Raw genomic sequence first — 19,085 nt, forward strand, 5'->3', positions numbered from 1 at the left:
ACCTTCTTCACAGAACGTTAAAATGAAGAGTTCAAAACACAATGCACTCTACCAAGGTAAACAATGGCCTTCAATCAGCTAAAACAAGCCTACCTTAGTTTACATGTTTACATCAGTGTAAATGCTTACTTTATACCCATCTTATACCAATTTGGCGCTACTTACCAGATATGAAGGATTTCTCCCCCCTCCCCTGCCACCTGCTCAACTTGGGACAAGTTAAATGAGATGTAAGTCACATAACATAAAACTCACCCTTTAAAATGTACAATTCAATGTTTTTATGTATTCAGAGGTGTACAACCATCACAATTAATTTGGCAACATTTTCATCACCCTAAAAAGAAATTCCTTACCTCTTTATAGCCATCATCCCTCTATGTCCCCAATCCTAAGCAACCACTAGTCTATGTTCTATTTACCTGTTCTGACCATTTCTTATAAATGGAATTATACAATATATGGTCCTTTGACTGGCTTCCTTCACTTAGTATAATGTTTTCAACATTTATCCATAGTGTAGCATGTATTAGAAAGACTATACTTCCCCCCACCATACTGTCTTGGCACCTTGTTCCAAATTTACTTCTTAATTCAGTCACCTCACTAGCTGACACATTTGACTGCTCACCCTTAGAATATCTCCTAACTAGGTTCCTTTCTTTTAACTTTTACCCTTAATTCTTTAATATACAAATACTCAGATAATCTTTAAATAATGCTTTTTAAGAAAATAAAAAAGATGACCAACTCATTCCTTTAAATTCCTAAATAAGAATTTGCTTAATTGTTCAAAGGATCATAAAAATACACATGCATTTTCTAAGAGAGAACATCTGAAGCTAAAGAAAGTGTAGGTGGGTCACGGTGGCAAGAGGGGTGGAACACAGGACCCTCTGAATGCCATTAGCATCTCAAGCTACAGACCTGCACTTCCCAATGACAGCCATTAGACACATCATGAGTGAGCACTTAAAACGTGGTTAGTCTTACCTGAAATTGTGCTGAAATTGCAAAATGTACATTGGTTGTGTAAGAGTCAGAATGAGAAAAGTTTACCAAGTTTTGAATATTGAGTACATATAGAAAATGACATTTTAAACAAAATTTTATAATCTTATTTAACTCAATGTGTATAAAATATTTTAACTTCACCTGTATTTTACATTTTTTAATGTGAAGACTAAAAAGTTTTAAACTACAGATGTGGTCTGCATTTGCATTGTATTGCTACTGGACAATGCTGCTATACAGACTTTCCCTAAGAGTGACTTTATTGAACAGGCTGGCCTTCTAGGGAATTAAGTTTTATTGGGCATAACCAAGTACCAAGCACCAAAGGGATAGGAAATTGATTAAGATTTCCTACCCTTAAGAAAATTATAATGCAGTAGGAGAAGGGATAGACAACAACCAAAGGAATATATTCATCTGTCACTGAGGCTCAATGGGGAGACCAGAATCCATGAGGCAAGGAGTTCTGCCTGTTTTTGTTCTCTATGCTTACAATAGAGAGAAATACCAAAAAATTACTTAGCCTTGAATATTAAATAGGATTTCAGTGGTTTCTAGCATTCTAAGGTGAAGAAAGTTTCCTCTGAGAACACAAACAGATGAGACAATATGGAAGCACATCATATATTATTCTTGACAATAAATAGAAAACTTTAAGAGTTTTAGTCCACAGTAATTTTATTCTTTCAAAAGAAGTTACTTCCACCTTTCTTATCACTGACTGTCAGATGTCAAAGAACATGATTTGACCGTATTTGGCAATACTCAGTATCTATACTACAAGTTATTGCCGAAAGCATACAGCCTCAAATTATCTTCTTTACTCACCACGATTGCCAAAAACCCATGAGCTCACCTCAAGGAGAGTGACTTTCTCCTTCTTCTGTCAATGCTTCTTAAAAATGCAATGCCAGGACTGCCTGGGTGGCTCAGTCGGTTAAGTGTCTGATGCTGGCTCAGGTCATGATCTCAAGGTTCATGAGTTTAAGCCCCACATCAGGCTCTCTGTTGTCAGCACAGAGCTTGCTTCAGATCCTGTCCCTCCCTCTCACTGTCCCTCCCCGCCACTCTCAAAAATAAACAAACATTAATGAAAAAAAAAAACCCACTAAAAAAAAAATATGACGCCAGAGGCCATGGTCCTCCATTTCAAACTGGAACATTTTAAAAACACGTATTAGGGGCCCCATTCCAAACCAAATGAATCAGAACCTCTGTTCACTGGGGGATGACCAAGTTGACTTCTCTTTATAATAAACCTGGAGAGCCACTGCTCTAAGTCAGTTGTCAGCAAACTATAGCCTCCAGGCCGAAATAAGAAGTAAATAAAGTTTTACTGAAATATAGCCATACCCACTTGTTTACCTACTGTCTGTGGTTGCTTCTGCAATACAACTGTAGAGTTGAGTAGCTGTGACAAATTTATGGTCTACAACATGTAAAATGTTTACTTATCATCCAGCACTTCAAAATACATTGTGCTGATAATGCTCTAAAATAGTCTAAATCTTACTATTCTGGATCAACTCAGAACACCAAAAGACTGTCAGATTTGAAAGTACTGTTCTGTGGCCTCAGAGAATGAAGTCAACTGAATTATGCTTTGGCATATATGTCTCAATTTGCACTGACAGGGCTAATTTTAAAAACCTTCAAAAAACAATTCCTTAAGACAAAAAACAAAAAAACAATTCCTAGAGGGATGGTCTTTGAAGACTTCCATTCTGTCATAGTCTCTGTGATGAAGCCCAGAAGCAACACAGGTCTATGTTCCCAGCTTAACAGTGAACATGTTTAAAACCAAAGAATTATTAATTATAAACTCATCTCTATGTATCTTCTGATGACATTTTTCTGGGCTGGTACCTTTCTTTTTCTTTTTTTTTTTTTAATGTTTATTTATTTTTGAGAGAGACAGAGACAGAATGCGAGTGGGTTAGGGGCAGAGAGAGAGGGAGACATAGAAGCAGAAGCGGGCTCCAGGCTCTGAGCTGTCAGCACAGAGCCCAACATGGGGCTTGAACTCACAAGCTGTGAGATCATGACCTGAGCCGAAGTCAGATGCTCAACTGAATGAGCTACCCAGGCGCCTGGGCTGGTACCTTTCTCATAGCAAAAGAAAACTGAAGTATGAGAAGAGGTCATCTACAGAACAGAACTACACTCATCTTCTAAATAGAAAACTCAGACTTGCCTGATTATTACACCTACCACGAGTTGGTATGATACTTCTAACACATTTAGAAAACTGGATTCTGTTTTCTCAATATTCGAGATCTTTTCCTACTTTACCTGAGCTAATGAAATACAGATCTGTAGTAAAATGACTTAGCATTTCCCCACATTTGAAAACCTAACAAAACCAAGCAAAGCAGCAGAAAGGAGAAACAAACTTAGCTGATTTGTGTCTTCTTTTATTTACACTTAAAAGGTATGAGGAAAAAAGAAACATGTGATAATGCCAAATTATCTCTACGGTTTTGAGTGATCTAGCTTCTACCTAAAGAAATTATATAAGGAACAGCAATTTAAACCCAATGTAAGCAAAAGAAAGGAAATATTAAAATAAGAGCAGAAATCAATGAAACAAAAAATAAAGAGTATTGATGAAAACAAAATCTGGTTTTTTAAAAGATCAATAAGATTGTTCAATCACTAGCTAGATTGACCAGGAAATAAAAGACATAAATTACCAATATCAGAATGAAAAAAGGGATATTATTACAGATCCTACAACATTAGAATAAGGGAATATTAACCATTTTATATCCATAAATTTGACAACTTAGATGAAAGGGACAAATACTTTGAAACACACAAATTACCAAAGTTACCCAAAAAACTAATAAAGAGATATGTAACTTCAATAATCCTATATAAAATTAAAGAAACTGGGGGGTGGGAGGGAGGAGAGGGTGGGTGATGGGTATTGAGGAGGGCACCTTTTGGGATGAGCACTGGGTGTTGTATGGAAACCAATTTGACAATAAATTTCATATATTAAAAAAAAAAATTAAAGAAACTGAATTTAAAGTTAAAAGCCTTCCCCCCCAAAAACAAACACACACACACACACACACACACACACAACACACACAAAAATCCCTCCTGGAGCAGATGGCTACACTGGTGAATTCTAAATTCTATAAAGCATTTAAGTAAGAAATAACATCAACTGTACAAGAACTCTACCAGAAAACACAATAGGAAGAAATACTTTCCAACAGCTGGTTTTGAGGCTAGTAGCTTTCCCTGATACTAAAACTAGAGAAAAACAATATAAGAGAAAAGTCTAGCAAATCAACCTATTAATATATAAGATGGAAAATAAATCACAACCAAATAGAATTTATCTTGGGAATGCAAAACTGTTGAGTATTCAAAAAGCAAGACAATGATTACACCAACAAACTAGTAAGAATACTCATTTCCTAACCTCAGGCACTACTTGTAAAAACAAAGTACTGGCGGGGCACCTTGGTAGCTCACTTGGTTAAGCGTCTGACTTTGACTCAGGTCGTGATCTCACGATTCGTGAGTTCTAGCCCTGTGTTTAGCTCTTTGCTGACCTTAACCTGATAAACAGCATATACGATAACTTGACAGTTAACATCATACTTAATGGTGAAAGACAGAATATTTTAATCTAAAATTAGGAATAAGGCAAGGAGGTCTGCTCACCATAGTATCTTGGAAATCCTAGCTGGTGCAATAAGGCAAGAAAAAGAAACTGCATACAGATCAGATCAAAAGGAAGAAATAAAACTGCCTCTATTCACAGATGCCATGACTACATAGAATAAAAGTTGTAAGTTCATTTATTAAAAAAAAAAAATCAATAGTATTTCTACATATGAACAATCAAAAATTTAAATGAAAAAAATACCATTTACAATAGATTCAGGAAACATGAAATGTACTTAACTAAAAACCTAGCAAAATGTGTGTAAGATCTGCATGCCGAACACTATAAAACAGTAATAATAAAAGAATGGAAAAATACATCATGTTCAAAGTCTGGAAGACTCAGTATTGTCAGTTCTCCCTGAATTAATCTATAATGTAATAAAAATCTCAGATTTTTTTATTTGACAAACTTACTCTAAAATTTGTGTAGAAAAGCAAGAGAACTAAAATAGTCAAAACAATTAAAAAAAATAAATTTGGAGGATTCACACTACCTGATTCCTACACCTAATATAAATCTATAATAACAAATGCAGAAGTGACTGGCAGATGGGATAGACACACAGGATCTACAGAACAGACTAGGGAAAGACCTATTTTTGACAAAGGTAGAAAGCATTTCATGAAGAAAGGAAAATCTTTTCATAAACAATGGCCCAAAAGTTTGTGGACATCCGTATTAAAAAAAAAAAAAAATCCTCTGCCCACATGTGATAACATACACAAAATTTAACTCAAAACATCCAGAAAAAATCCTGTGACCCTGGGCTTAGCAAAAACATCTCAAAAGCATGATTGATAAAAGTAAAAACTAACAAACTGGACTTTTATCAAAATTTAAAACTTATGCTCTGCAAAACACACTATTAAGAGAAGGAAAAAAGGAAGTTGTAGACTGGGAAAAATACGTGCAAAACAATATCTGATAAATAACTTGTACCTTGAATATATAAATTACTCTCAAAACTCAGTAACAACCTCAGTGCACCAAAGGACACAATCAACAGAGGGAAAGGCAATTCCTGGAATGAGAAAAAATATTTACAAGTCATATATCTGCTAAGGAGCTAATAATATTCAGAACATATAAAGAATTCCTAAAACTCAACAACAAAAAACAAATAACCCAATTAAAAAATGGGCAAAGAACTTGAACGGATGGTAATTTTATGTGTATTTTTCTGCAACCAATACAAAAACAAACAAAAACCCCCTTAATACCTCAATATTAAGAAAACAAACAACCCTATTAAAAGTGGGCAAAGGATTTAAATATATTTTACCAAAGAAGATATATGGATGACAAACATACAGACCTTAATGTCCTTAGTCTTTAGAGAAATGCAAACTAAAACCACAATGACAAACACACTACACAACTATTAGAAGGGCTAAAGTTAGGGGGGCAAAAAACCCCTGATAATATCAAGTGTTGATAAGGATACAAAAGCAACAGAACTCTTATACACAGCCAATGGAGATGCAAAATGGTACAGACCATTTGGTGGTTTCTTATAAATGTTCACTTACCATAAGACTCAGAGCAAGCCCATTCCTAAATATTTACCCAAGAGAAATGAAAAGTTATGTTCATACAAAAACCTGTACACTATGCAGAATTATAACCACAAAAAACTGCAAAATATCCAAATAATTCTACATCCATACAATGGAATAATACTCAAGCAATAAGGAACTAAAAATAATGGCAACAAGAGAAACTACTGATACAAGCAACGTCATGGAGAAATCACAAATGCATCAGGCTGAGAGTATAAGAAGTAAGTGCTGAGAGTATAAGAAGCTAGTCTTAGAAGACTATATATTGTATGAAATCATTTACGTGACTATATGGAAAAAAAACACACCAGTGGCTACCAAGTGCCGGGGTAAGGGAACAAAGCTGATGACAAATGGGTACAAGAGAAAAGTTTCAGGTGATGGGACAGTTCCGTATTTTGGTTGTGCTGGTGCTTACATGACTATATGAATTTATTAAACAGAGAACTGTACACAGAGGATAAATTTTACTATATGCAAATTATACCAATAAAAGCAATAAAGGTGTTAAGAAAATGTAATGTGATAAAATAAAATACATAATACAAAATTATATCACAACCAAACACTTATAAGGTATGAAGTTATTTTATAACATGTTTAATCTGATTTAAAAATGCTACCTAATAGCACGTTTCAAACAGAGTGGCCATATTTCAGCCTTAACAATTAAAAGTTAAGGTTATTGTTACTTAAATGATTTCTTCTACCACTTAGGGAGACATAAAAAAAAAGTCAACCGTATCTTATCTGAAATCACTGTTTTTTAATAATTAATTTACCCATTATCTATTATGTTCAGATTCAAACATATACAAGATAATCAGGGGCAGAGTTCAGGAACTTAATTTACATACCCCTTTCTATTTTCCTAGTAATGGATACTGCTGGTAGAAACAGTAGTGTGAAGTATTTAAATATTCTCTAATCTCTTTCTATTCATTCTGAAGAGTTAGCTCTTTTCAAAGCAGGACTGGGGAGAATTATGGAAGGCACTTCCTTCATGGTAAGCATAAATAGGTCCCATTAGCCCCATTTTAAACCTATGAAAACCCAGGCTCCAGCAGGGGGTTATTAGATCACTTACTCCTTTCTAAAAGAAAAGAGGAAGGAACTAGGATTCAAATTCAGAGCAGTCTCACTTCAGACACAAAGCTCTTTTTCATTTTCTTTTTTTAAGTTTATTTATTTTGAGACAGAGACAGCCCAAGTGGGGGAAGGGCAGAGAGGGAGGGAGGGAGGGAGGGAGGGAGAGGGAGAGAAAGGGGGGGGGGAGAGAGAGAGAGAGAGAGAGAGAGAGAGAGGAGAGAGAGAAGAGAGAGAGAAAAGAGAGAGAGAGAAGAGAGAGAGAGAAGAGAGAGAGAGAGAGACAGAGAGAGAGACAGAGAGAGAGAGAATCCCAAACAGGCTTCATGCTGGCAGCACAGAGCCCGACAGGGGGCTCAAACTCAAGAAACCTTGAAATCATGACCTGAGCCAAAACCTAGAGTCAGATGCTCAATGGACTGGGCTACCCAGGTGCCCCCCTCAGTTTTTTTTAATTTGGGAAAGAGAGAGTGCACATGCACCAGTGCAAGGGAGGAGGGAGAAAGAGAATCCCAAGGAGGTTCCATGCTCAACGTAGAGCCTGATGTGGAGCTCAATCCCATGACCCTGGGATCATGACCAAAATCAAAGATACTCAACTGACTGAGCCACCCAGGGGCCCCCAAAGCTCTTAATCTTACCCAGCTTACTGCTATTTGCTCTCTGTCCATCTGCAACTGCTTAAACAATAGCTTGGATCTACATGTTTCAAATCAAAAATATCTTTTAAGGTTTTATTACTCACACAATCTGTTTTGATTTTAACCCTATAATACCTGCACATATATTCAGAAAGTCTGAAGGAGTTTACAGTTTATATCAACATGCAATGTGTTTTATCTGATGATTCAAATTTTTAAAAATAAATCACTTACTTTCTCAAGTCAGGAATAAAATAAACCAAATATACAAATAATCACCAAAAGGATATATGAAAAAGTAATCACGTTCACCTCTAACCTTAATAAAGAATTTATTGCAACTCTAATTTTAAACAAAGGAATATAGAAAAGTTTTTTCCCCTTTCTTCTGACTTCCTGACATCTGGCTTTCCTCTATTGTTTTCCAAAGCTGCCAGTATCCTGAGTTATACACAGATTATTTACTGCAACAGAAAACTTACCCTGTGAAGCGTCACTGTGTGTTGTTCCCATATAGCTGTTTCCTCCATTGCTGTGTTCTGAGAAAGGAAAAGAAAAACAAATCATTTCTCTGTTAAGAAAATGTCTTTAATAAAGTGAGTGAGATAATCCAGCAAACAATTCGCACACTGAAATACCAAAATTCATGCTGTTAATATTAGATATTCTGAAAAGAGTTTAATAATTATGGAAGGCTTTTGTTTGCTTTTTGTTTTTGTTGTAAGAGACAGGAAACTACACACAGGAACTTCCTTTGTTTTTAACTTAATTTGGACAGATGCTGCTCTACATTCATTTCATGTCAGCTCAAACTGGCATTCAAGCTAATTCTGTAGTAACTTTATACTTAACATCAGATAGAAAAGAATAAAAGTTGGAATAGTACTATTTTAAAATATCTGATGACACATAAAACATTAAAAAGCATTGCGCAGTGTAACTGTGCAAAGGAAGGAAAAGTCAAATACTTTTTAACTCAGTAAGTATAAATATACATGTTACCAGAAACTAGATAAGACCATTAGATATGTTTGGACATTGGTTGCTTTAATATCACATAGTTAAACACTACTGCACCACCTAGTTTCAGTTTTGCTACAGAATTATCTTTTCAAGCTCTGGTTATAACCCTTAAGTAAAAAGAAAAAAAAAAGTTTTTTCTAGTATATGTATCGTGGTCACACAAAACAAAAAAACAAATTAACTACAAAGTATCCCCAAGAATCACCATTAAATTAAAACAACACACCTTCAATCCAGGTACTACTCAAACCATAGTGTAGCTCAGGCTCACCTCCTGTCAAGAACCTCTTAGTAAAGCGGGAAATAAGTTACTATTCAAGGCATTAGCACTAAAGAATTAAAAAAAAAATTCTTAGAAATTGGGTTAATTGCTCTTAGAGGCTTAAATAATTCAGTCTCTTTTAATGTTACCATTTTATAGAACTGGGGTTACTAAAAATATATTATATTTACAAACTTTTTTTTTTTAACAAAGTCCTTTCCAGAATTAACAAAAAGCTGGGTAGAAGGGGAAAATGCTGAGCATGACATTCTCAGAACATCACAGGTTACCCACTGTTAGAAATGCTGATTTCACAAGTGAGATCCGTCTTCTATCACACTGCTGTCATTTAGCATCGTGAGAATATGCCCATCAAGGTACCATAGACCCATTTCTCCTTTCCCACAACATCTTTAATCGAAGATTAATGCCACTTTAGAAAATGAATCCCTTTAAGGAAAGCCTGTTTCCCTAAATTCAAAGCAACTAGATTAACTTTCCTGCCAGATGAAAAAAGAGGGAGAAAGGATCTCTCTGTTCACTCCCATAGATAAGATCTACCAACCTTACCAGAGTTTTGTTTCAATCTTCCAATCAAATGCATCAAAACCTCCCTTTAATGAAACTCTGCTAGAAACAAAGCTGTTTTATTTTTTCACAAAAATTGACCAGGATTTAATGTATTTAAAAAAATTCCTCCATCAATGTGAAGTAACGATGATATGAGTAATTCTGCTAAACATCGAGAGTCCTACTGAAATATACATGATAAAAATATCTGCAATAATTGCCAGTTTGTCCAATCTTAGCTGACTTATTAAAAATGAGAACTGCTTGCATGGCTCTAAACTCATCTATTCTCAATCCACTTTAACCAGCAGCATTGCTTCAACTGCCTTTTCAATCCCTTTCATATCAGTGCAAAGGGAAAGTGATCTGACAACAGACAAGTACCTTGATAACATATTCTTTGGTATGAAGCAGCTTATCATCCTCCATATGATTTTAATCACCACAAGTTTTCCATTTTTCAAAAGAGTATTAATCAAACAAGGAATTCATTTAATGTTAAGGAGGGTTAACAAGGGTTAATGTTAAGGAGGTTATGAAACAACATATATTGTTATTCTAATTTTAAACGTGAGTAGTAAAGGAGGCTGAAAAGACACAAAGTGTTAACACTGATCATGTTCAAAGTGAAGGGATTAGGAAGAACATTTTTCATTAGGTATTGTATCTTTTTGCTTTCCTTTCTTTATTCCCAATCAGAATAAACTGCCAGTGTATTTTAAACCACATTCACCAAATCCCCTTGGAAACTTCAAATATCTTTATTAACTTTGTTTTAGGAAACCAAGTAATATTTAAGGAAATTATTTTCTTTTATTGTTAATTATAAAAAGTAGTTATTCAACTGTTGGTAAGGGATCTGTTGGTAAGGTCTTAATGTACAAGCCTGAAGAAAACTGCAGTAAGAGAGATTAATTTTGTTCAGATAAGGGAAAAACTAAAAATACCACAACAACTGTCTGGCATTCCAATCAAAATGAATATTTCTTTGGAGGGATTAGAAAAGTACACATCTCAACTAACTCAATGTCTTCCCAAAAAAGGGTAGTAATTGCTCATTCTCTGTTAAAGCCAAACATAGCCTTATTAGCTTGATTTATCACAAGGGAGACGTATGCAATAGAGATTGAGACATTTAAAAAAGGTGATTAGTCAGGCTCTTGACCAGCACATTAAACCAATTTAATCCACAATATGAATGAGTTATTATGCCTTGCCAATCCTACCACTTAAACCACAAAACAACAACAAAATGTAGTCCTAGTTTAAATCACGAAGCATGTCCTCTCCTCTCCACTCTCTAGCCTTTGGTTTCCTTCAGTGGCAGAAGCAGCCAAATTCTATCCATGTTTGTTTACATTACCAGGTAGACCTTACAAGGATTTCTCAATGAATAGAGAAGAGAATAGATGAATGAATGGGTTTATGATAATGCAAATATAGTCAAATATAATGGAAGACTCTTATTTGTCAGGATTCAAGTATCCATTGCAAAATTCTTTTGACTTTACTATGTTCAAAAATAATAATAAAGTGGGCGTGGGGGGTCTTACAGTAAATCACTCAAAATTGAAGGCTAAAAGTGATATGAAACAGTTTTTATACTAATAAACACGACTTTCGTGCTGTTGTTTTTTTTTTTTTTTTGAGACAGAAAGAGTGCATGCGTGCACACAGATGCACAAGTGGGGAAGGGGCAGAGAGAGAGAGGGAGAGAAAATCTTAATTAACCAGGCTCCACACTCAGCAGGAAGCCTGACACAGGGCTCAATCCCAGGACTCTGGGATCATGACTGAGCCCAAATCAAGAGTCAGATGCTTAACCCACTCTGCCACCCAGGCACCCCTATTAAACACTATTTTTGTAAGCGCTACTAAAAGAAAAAAAAAGTTCACTAATAACAGAATTTTGATGCTTTAGAAAAAGGGGGACAGAAGGTTTCTTTTGTTAGAATACCTAAGAGTACCTTACGTTTTCACTATGACCCCTTCTGTAGTGTTTTATCAAGTTCATCTATTACCTATACAAATACATGATGATTAAACTCAACATCCTTATTGTAAAGTTGCTTCTCGTTTCTTATTAAAAACAGTGCAAAGCTGCATAACTTGGACATGGATCTTCTGAGAAATCTACAGTCTCATTCCCTGGGCTTTAGGAGACCAAAGAAAAAGTGTTACTCCTTTAAGCACAATACCAGCACTATTATTCCCTAGTAACCTGGAAAGATGCTGTTACACGGAAAATGAACTAGATGAGAAATACTGAGATCAGAGCCCAAATCTGCCATACTGGATAGGTGACCTCAGTTTTCCTTACCTATAAAATTAAAGAACTGGATGAAATTATCTCAAGTAAAAGGTTCTTTCTACCTCCAAAATTCTATTGGACTATAATTCTAATTGTAGTCCAATTATAATTCCAATTTCAAACTTGCCGCAAATTCAATTATTAGTGGAGTACTGCAGACATCAGGAGTGACTGCAAATTGTGACTACTGGATTCTGAGTTATGAGTACATTTCTAAGTCAGTATCAACTGACTAGAATCACAATTTCTGAAGAAGCAAAAAGCTGCATTTCAGAATTTGCCAAGAGTTTGTTTGGTTTCTTTGTTCTAAGATCCAGCTGGCAAAGACACTACTCAGATCACCAACTCTAAAGGGCTTCCTGCCAAAACTTCAGATGCCCATTCTAGGCAGTTTTGCTGTCCTTTAGGGATGATTACAGATTAAATGGGGAATAGACAGGAGGACACAAAAACTGACAAAACAAGATGAACCTATAACTGGGAGAAAACCAAATTCAAAACAATAAATAAGGCAACTATTCTACAAACGAAGGAAAAATCTTACTCCTTAACATTATCTAGACACATAGCAGGATTTATAGTCAGTTAAATTTTACTGCTATAGCTGTAATTTTAAAAGCAACCCACTCATTCATTGATTCATTCATTCATTCAACAAATATTTATCAGATATGCAAGTGGTGTGGAGGCCAAAAATAGGTCCCTCTTCCTCTCTAAAGGGCTCAAGGAGAAAGTTTATAACACTACATACATGGTGTAGAAGAGAATGAAGATTCTGCCTGCTGTGAAGATCAGAGATAGGAGTCCCTGAGAAAACAATGTTCAAGTTCAACCTTGGAGAATGATCAGGAAAAAAAAAAAAAAACTGGGGAGACAAGTTTCAGAAGAAACATCACATCAGCAAGGTTGTTAATGCTGCACATAAAGTTGGCTGTGGGATGGCTGAGTTGTACGATGTGTGGATGAGGAAAGGGTAAAAACAGAAGTTGCAAAAGTTCCTTTACAACAGACCTTGTAATATAATGCTAAGGACTCTAAGCTCAGTGGGAAAACACTAAGAAATTTCAGGCAATCACATGACATAGCCCAAACTCATTCTGAAGGCTGTGGAAGATGGATTTGAGGTAAGGAGACCAGTTAGAAAGTTAAGGTGTAAAGAGGGAGAAGCTAAAGATGGCCAACTGGCATCTTTAGATGGACAGCTGAGTGGAAAAGCAGGAAGAAGAAAAGATTATAAATACAGTGTTAGACATCCTAAATGGAAGGTGCCTGTGGAAATACTGAAGCAGAGATATAGGCAATAGGAAGGTAAATATACAGGGCTGAAGATCAAGACTGAGATCGCCAGTAGATAAGGATCTAGAAGTAATCAACAAAGTAGTGTTGAAACCAAGAGAAAAGATCCAATTACGCAAGGACTAAGATGACCCTGTGGACTACAAGTATTTGGGGGGGTGGGGGGGGCGGGGACCAAAGGAACAGCCAATGAGGATAGAGGAAAACCAATGAGCTAACATAAAACATCATTTATTGCTCGGAGAGTACACCAAAACAAAATATAAAAATGGAAGCTATGACCTTTAAATATTAAATATATACCTAGACTAGTTTAGTCAGTACAATCTCTTAAATGAGGCAGCTGAACACTCTTGACAACTTGCTGTCCTCCATTAGGAAAATCAAGTAGTAAAGGAAGGTGCTCTCTCTGGAGTCCTTCTGTGAACAGAGCTGCTACACTGAATTATTCTGAATTCTTCTGCTCTCCAAAGTGTTTTTGTTTTGTTTTGAGTTATTTTCCACCCAAAATAAAATGCAAGATCATCTACTGAGATCAGGCTGAGCCAGGAACTTAAAAAATACAACCTAAGTTTTAACGAATAAAACAGATAGATGACCCCTGACCTCTTTGGCCTTATCAATTAAGTATTTAATTTCAACTGTGATCACTGATATACAAATGAAATACAAAGAAAAAGACTAGAGTATGTGTTAAAAAATAGGGAAAATAAGCATTTGGATTAATCTGAAGGGCTGTCATGTGAACTCTCAAAATAGAGATGTCCAAGAAGTAGTAAAAAATGTTCTTCAAGTAGTAAAAGAGACAAATCTAAAGCCAAATGAAGAGAGGTCTTGGAGACACTCAGGGATTCAACAAACTTCTCAAATACAAGTTAAGAATTCACTAAGCTTAAGAATTCAAATAATGATCAAAGTAAGAGTGCAGTCTCTCAATAGATGTTGAGTTGGATGACAGTCTCCATAGAAAGGAAGAAAATTTAGTAGCTAACACCCAACTAATACTCAACAAGAGTTAAATTTTCAAATACTTTATTTTGTCCACTCTTTGATTGGCAACTTAGGGGACAAATGATGATAGATATGATTAGAAAACGTTAACAGCTAGAAGACATAAAGTATAAATGGAATTTTTTGGTTGATCAAAGTTGGAGGTCTCTGTAAAATATAAGTTTACAAATAAATCTTTGCCCTGTCCTAAAATCAATGTGAAAGGATATCAACTTAACTAAGTTACCATTATATGCACATTAAAAATGACAATTTCTCATCTGGGACAGTTACAGACACTCTAGAAAACTGTGAGTGCTTTCCAGTTATCAAAAATAAAACTATTTTTAGGTAGACATTTTCTAATGGCCTGAAGATGGATAAAAAGACTTCGAATTCTTTTTAGGTAGAAAGGGGAAAGGGACTGAAGTGGCAGGGAGGACTATGGAGTGATATTTCTAAGTGTATCTTTTTGTGTAACTCTGACTCTCAGAACCACAGTATTCTTTCTATAAATATATATCTATATGTATGTAAATATATACATATATATATATACACACACCCTTGCATATCAAAACAAAACAAAACACACACACATTAAAACACAGATATGGAGATATGGGAAATTATCCAAAATGGAATACAAATAATAACAAGTATGAATCTAACTGTATTATAAATGAATAATGTGATCACATGAAGAAAGCCAAGGAGAAAACACAAGTAAGAAACTGTAGTTTTAAAACAGTATCCTGACTGAATGCTGTAAAGCCAAAGACAAAAAGAATTGTATAGAAATTCTGTAGCCTAGTTAGTCTTTCTCCTGGAGGTATGGGTATAAGTTTGAAACTATTTTGTATGTATATCAGAAGTAAACCAAGAAGCAAATACACTGTAGATAATGAAAGCTGGATTTCTACTGCTGGGAGAAAAAAGTTATAAATAAGAAAAGGAGGAAGGTTATAAATAAGATTGGAATCTGAAGTATCAGGACAAACCCTTGGTTTTAGACATCTATACACACAGATACAGAAAGAGTTACGTACATATGCACAGATTACTATACATATATCTATTTCCTAGCTCTAGCTGCTGAAAGAGCCTAGAAGCAAACAAACAAAAACCTCCACTGCAATGAGCACAGCCACCATCATGAAGATCTAAATTTCTAAATATGATTCTCTAATAAAAGAAATCAGGAATCCTTGGAGAAGTGGTTGCTTTCAGGGTGAAAATATAAAATGAACCTCGAATATCATGTGATACCAGAAATTAAAGGACTGCCAAAAAAAAAAAAAAAAAAAAGTAAGTTTGTCAAAAGAACACAGGAACCAATCTGAGGGAGCTTCTAATGGCCAAAGCTGGAATAACTTGAGCAACCAAGTAAATAATGATACTATTCAATTTTAACCCATAGAAGAAAACAGATATCCTTGAGCCTATACCAATATAATCAAATAAATAAATAAGAAAGAGACAGCACTCCTTACAACGGAACTCCAATTAACAAATGGGGAAGGAAAAAGGGAAACAAAAATTACCATCAGCCAAACCCCACAAACTGTTGCAGATGAGATCCACCAATAGATGCTAAATTTAGTGGGTGAAAGTTTGAGAAGCAGCAGGATTAGCAGAGTCTCAAATTACCTCCTCCAAAATATTTATCAATTAAAAAAATATATAGTGACTTTACAAAGTGGAGAATTACCACCCTAACCTAGTGATCAAGGTAAACATCACCAATAATACATACCAACATTATAAACCACTTGATATGATGCACCAAGACCCATCAAGATTTTTATAGTGTTTTGCCAAAAATGCATCATCTCATTCTAATGGTAAGAAAATATCAGACAGGGATGCCTGCCTGGCTCAGTGGGTAGAGCATGCAATTCTTGATCTCAGAGTTGTGAATGCAAGCCCCACCTTGGGTATGGAGCATTCTTAAAATAAGAAGAATAAAAATAAGAAGATAAAAAAAAAAAGATAAAAAAAAAAGATAAAAAAAAAAAAAAAAGATTGGGTGCCTAGGTAGCTCAGTTGGCTGAGTGTCCAACTCTTAATTTCAGCTCAGGTCATGATCCCAGGGTCATGGGATTGAACCCTGTTGGGCTCTGCATTGAGCATGAAGCCTTGCTAGAGATTCACTCTCTCCCTCTGCCCCTCTGCCCCTGTCCCCTGCTCCTGCGCTCTAAAATACATACATACATACATACATACATACATAAATAAATTTAATAAAAGAAAATATCAGGCAAAGCAAATTGAGGGGCATTCTACAAAATAATAAATCAATTCTCTTCAAAAATATAAAGGTCATAAAACACAGTGGGAAGACTGAGAGTCTGTTGCAGATTCCAAGACACCAACAAGAACTAAATGCAATGTGGAATCCTGAAACAGAAAGAGGAAAAGCTGGTAATAGTTGAGTACAGTTTGCAGTTTGGTTAATATTATTTTATTATTTTATCAATATTAATTTCTTATCCTTGATAACTGTTCTATGGTTATATAAAACATATAGGATGAGGGATTATAAGCAAACCAATATTTTTTTTTTTAATTTTTTTTCAACGTTTATTTATTTTTGGGACAGAGAGAGACAGAGCATGAACGGGGGAGGGGCAGAGAGAGAGGGAGACACAGAATCGGAAACAGGCTCCAGGCTCTGAGCCATCAGCCCAGAGCCTGACGCGGGGCTCGAACTCACAGACCGCGAGATCGTGACCTGGCTGAAGTTGGACGCTTAACCGACTGCGCCACCCAGGCGCCCGAGCAAACCAATATTTTTAAAGCTTTTCTCTAACATTAGTTCAAAGTAAAAAAACTTTAAAAAACCTTTTTGGTTTCTAAAGATATATGAGAAAACATGATACACAACAAAGCACTCAATGAAAAACAGACCAAATTAGCAGATTCAACAGGTCACATTTCTTTAAAATTAGCCTTCTTCCTTCACCTTAAACCCTCAAACTGCTTTAAACGAGTCACAAAAAGTCTAAGGCAAAAAGGTGACAAGCTGTGTTTCAACTGCTAAGACTTCCTTAGGCACACTCCATCAGGGCACTCCCTCCTGTTTCTAATAAAATCAGGCATCTCCAGGCTAAAAATCTTACCACTGAACTGGGCAACAGTAACTGATCAAAGTTCAACAGAAATGGAGTAAATACATCAGTTTTAATGCAAGCCACTTAGGTAAACTTAGGACTTTTCCCATACACAACAAAGAGCAACATCACTTATTTTCATGTAAAACTGAGTTTTTGTTTTTTTTTTAATTTTTTTTTTCAACGTTTATTTATTTTTGGGACAGAGAGAGACAGAGCATGAACGGGGGAGGGGCAGAGAGAGAGGGAGACACAGAATCGGAAACAGGCTCCAGGCTCCGAGCCATCAGCCCAGAGCCCGACGCGGGGCTCGAACTCACAGACCGCGAGATCGTGACCTGGCTGAAGTCGGACGCTTAACCGACTGCGCCACCCAGGCGCCCCTAAAACTGAGTTTTTAAAGTAACATTAATTGCAGACGCATAAGAGTTTAATAAACTTGATCTGTTGTCAAAAAATAAAAAATAACCTGCTAATATCTATATATCCAACACAGTGTTCATATCCAGAATACACAAAGAATTCTTATCAATAAAGACAGCCTAATAGAACAGAAGTTGCTAAGGGCTTACAACATTCACTCAATGTAATATTATATAGCCATGAAATGAATAAACTACAACTATACAAACCAATATGGATGAATCTTACAATGTTGTTCAATGTTGAACAAAAGAAGCCAGACATAAGAACACATACAATATGTTTTCATTTGACTGTAATAACAGGTTAAAACAACAACAACAACAAACAAAAAAACCAAAACACTGCAAAAGAAAAACTCCCAGGGGGTAACTGGCCCTATCAGTTAAAGAGCTCTTAATTAATTAAGACATACTACAAGGCTTCTATAATTAAAAGTGTGGTACTGGTGCATGATTAGACATATAGACCAGTGGAATAAAATGGAAAATCCAGAAATAGAGCTCAAAGTAAATAATGGCAAATTAGGATATGAGAAAGGTAACCTGTCAAATCGCTGGTATAAAGGATGTCACTTATTAATAGTGTTGGAAAAACTGGGCAGTCATTTAGGAAAAAACATAAAATTAGATCTATATCTCATCGTGCATAAGAATAAACTCCAAAAGAATTATGGATCTAGGGGCGCCTGGGTGGCGCAGTCGGTTAAGCGTCCGACTTCAGCCAGGTCACGATCTCGCGGTCTGTGAGTTCGAGCCCCGCGTCGGGCTCTGGGCTGATGGCTCGGAGCCTGGAGCCTGTTTCCGATTCTGTGTCTCCCTCTCTCTCTGCCCCTCCCCCGTTCATGCTCTGTCTCTCTCTGTCCCAAAAATAAATAAACATTGAAAAAAAAAAAAAAAGAATTATGGATCTAAATGTAAAAAATAAAACCATAAAGTACTAGAAGAAAACTTAAATGAATTCCTGTTGTTTTTTTTTTTAAAGGGAGAGAATGTGAGTAGGGGAGAGGGGCAGTGGGGTGGGGGTGGGGGGGATCTCAAGCAGGTTCCACATGGGGATCGATCCCACAACCCTGGATGACGATGACATGACAAGAGTCAGACACTCAA

General features: G+C 35.9%; 1 protein-coding gene across 1 annotated transcript in view; it reads right to left on the bottom strand.

Moving 5' to 3' along the window:
• Positions 1 to 19,085, bottom strand: part of TJP1 (tight junction protein 1) — a 107,533-nt gene that overhangs the window by 73,276 nt on the left and 15,172 nt on the right. The window contains exon 2 of the mRNA XM_047086813.1: positions 8,471 to 8,527. Within this exon, the coding sequence (XP_046942769.1) occupies positions 8,471 to 8,527 (57 nt within the window). The remainder of the gene's footprint in view (positions 1 to 8,470; positions 8,528 to 19,085) is intronic.

The sequence above is a fragment of the Lynx rufus genome, unplaced genomic scaffold, assembly GCF_022079265.1.
Source record: "Lynx rufus isolate CCGP_SWC_20201006 ecotype Redwood Valley unplaced genomic scaffold, mLynRuf1.p SCAF_21, whole genome shotgun sequence".
Classification (NCBI taxonomy): domain Eukaryota; kingdom Metazoa; phylum Chordata; class Mammalia; order Carnivora; family Felidae; genus Lynx; species Lynx rufus.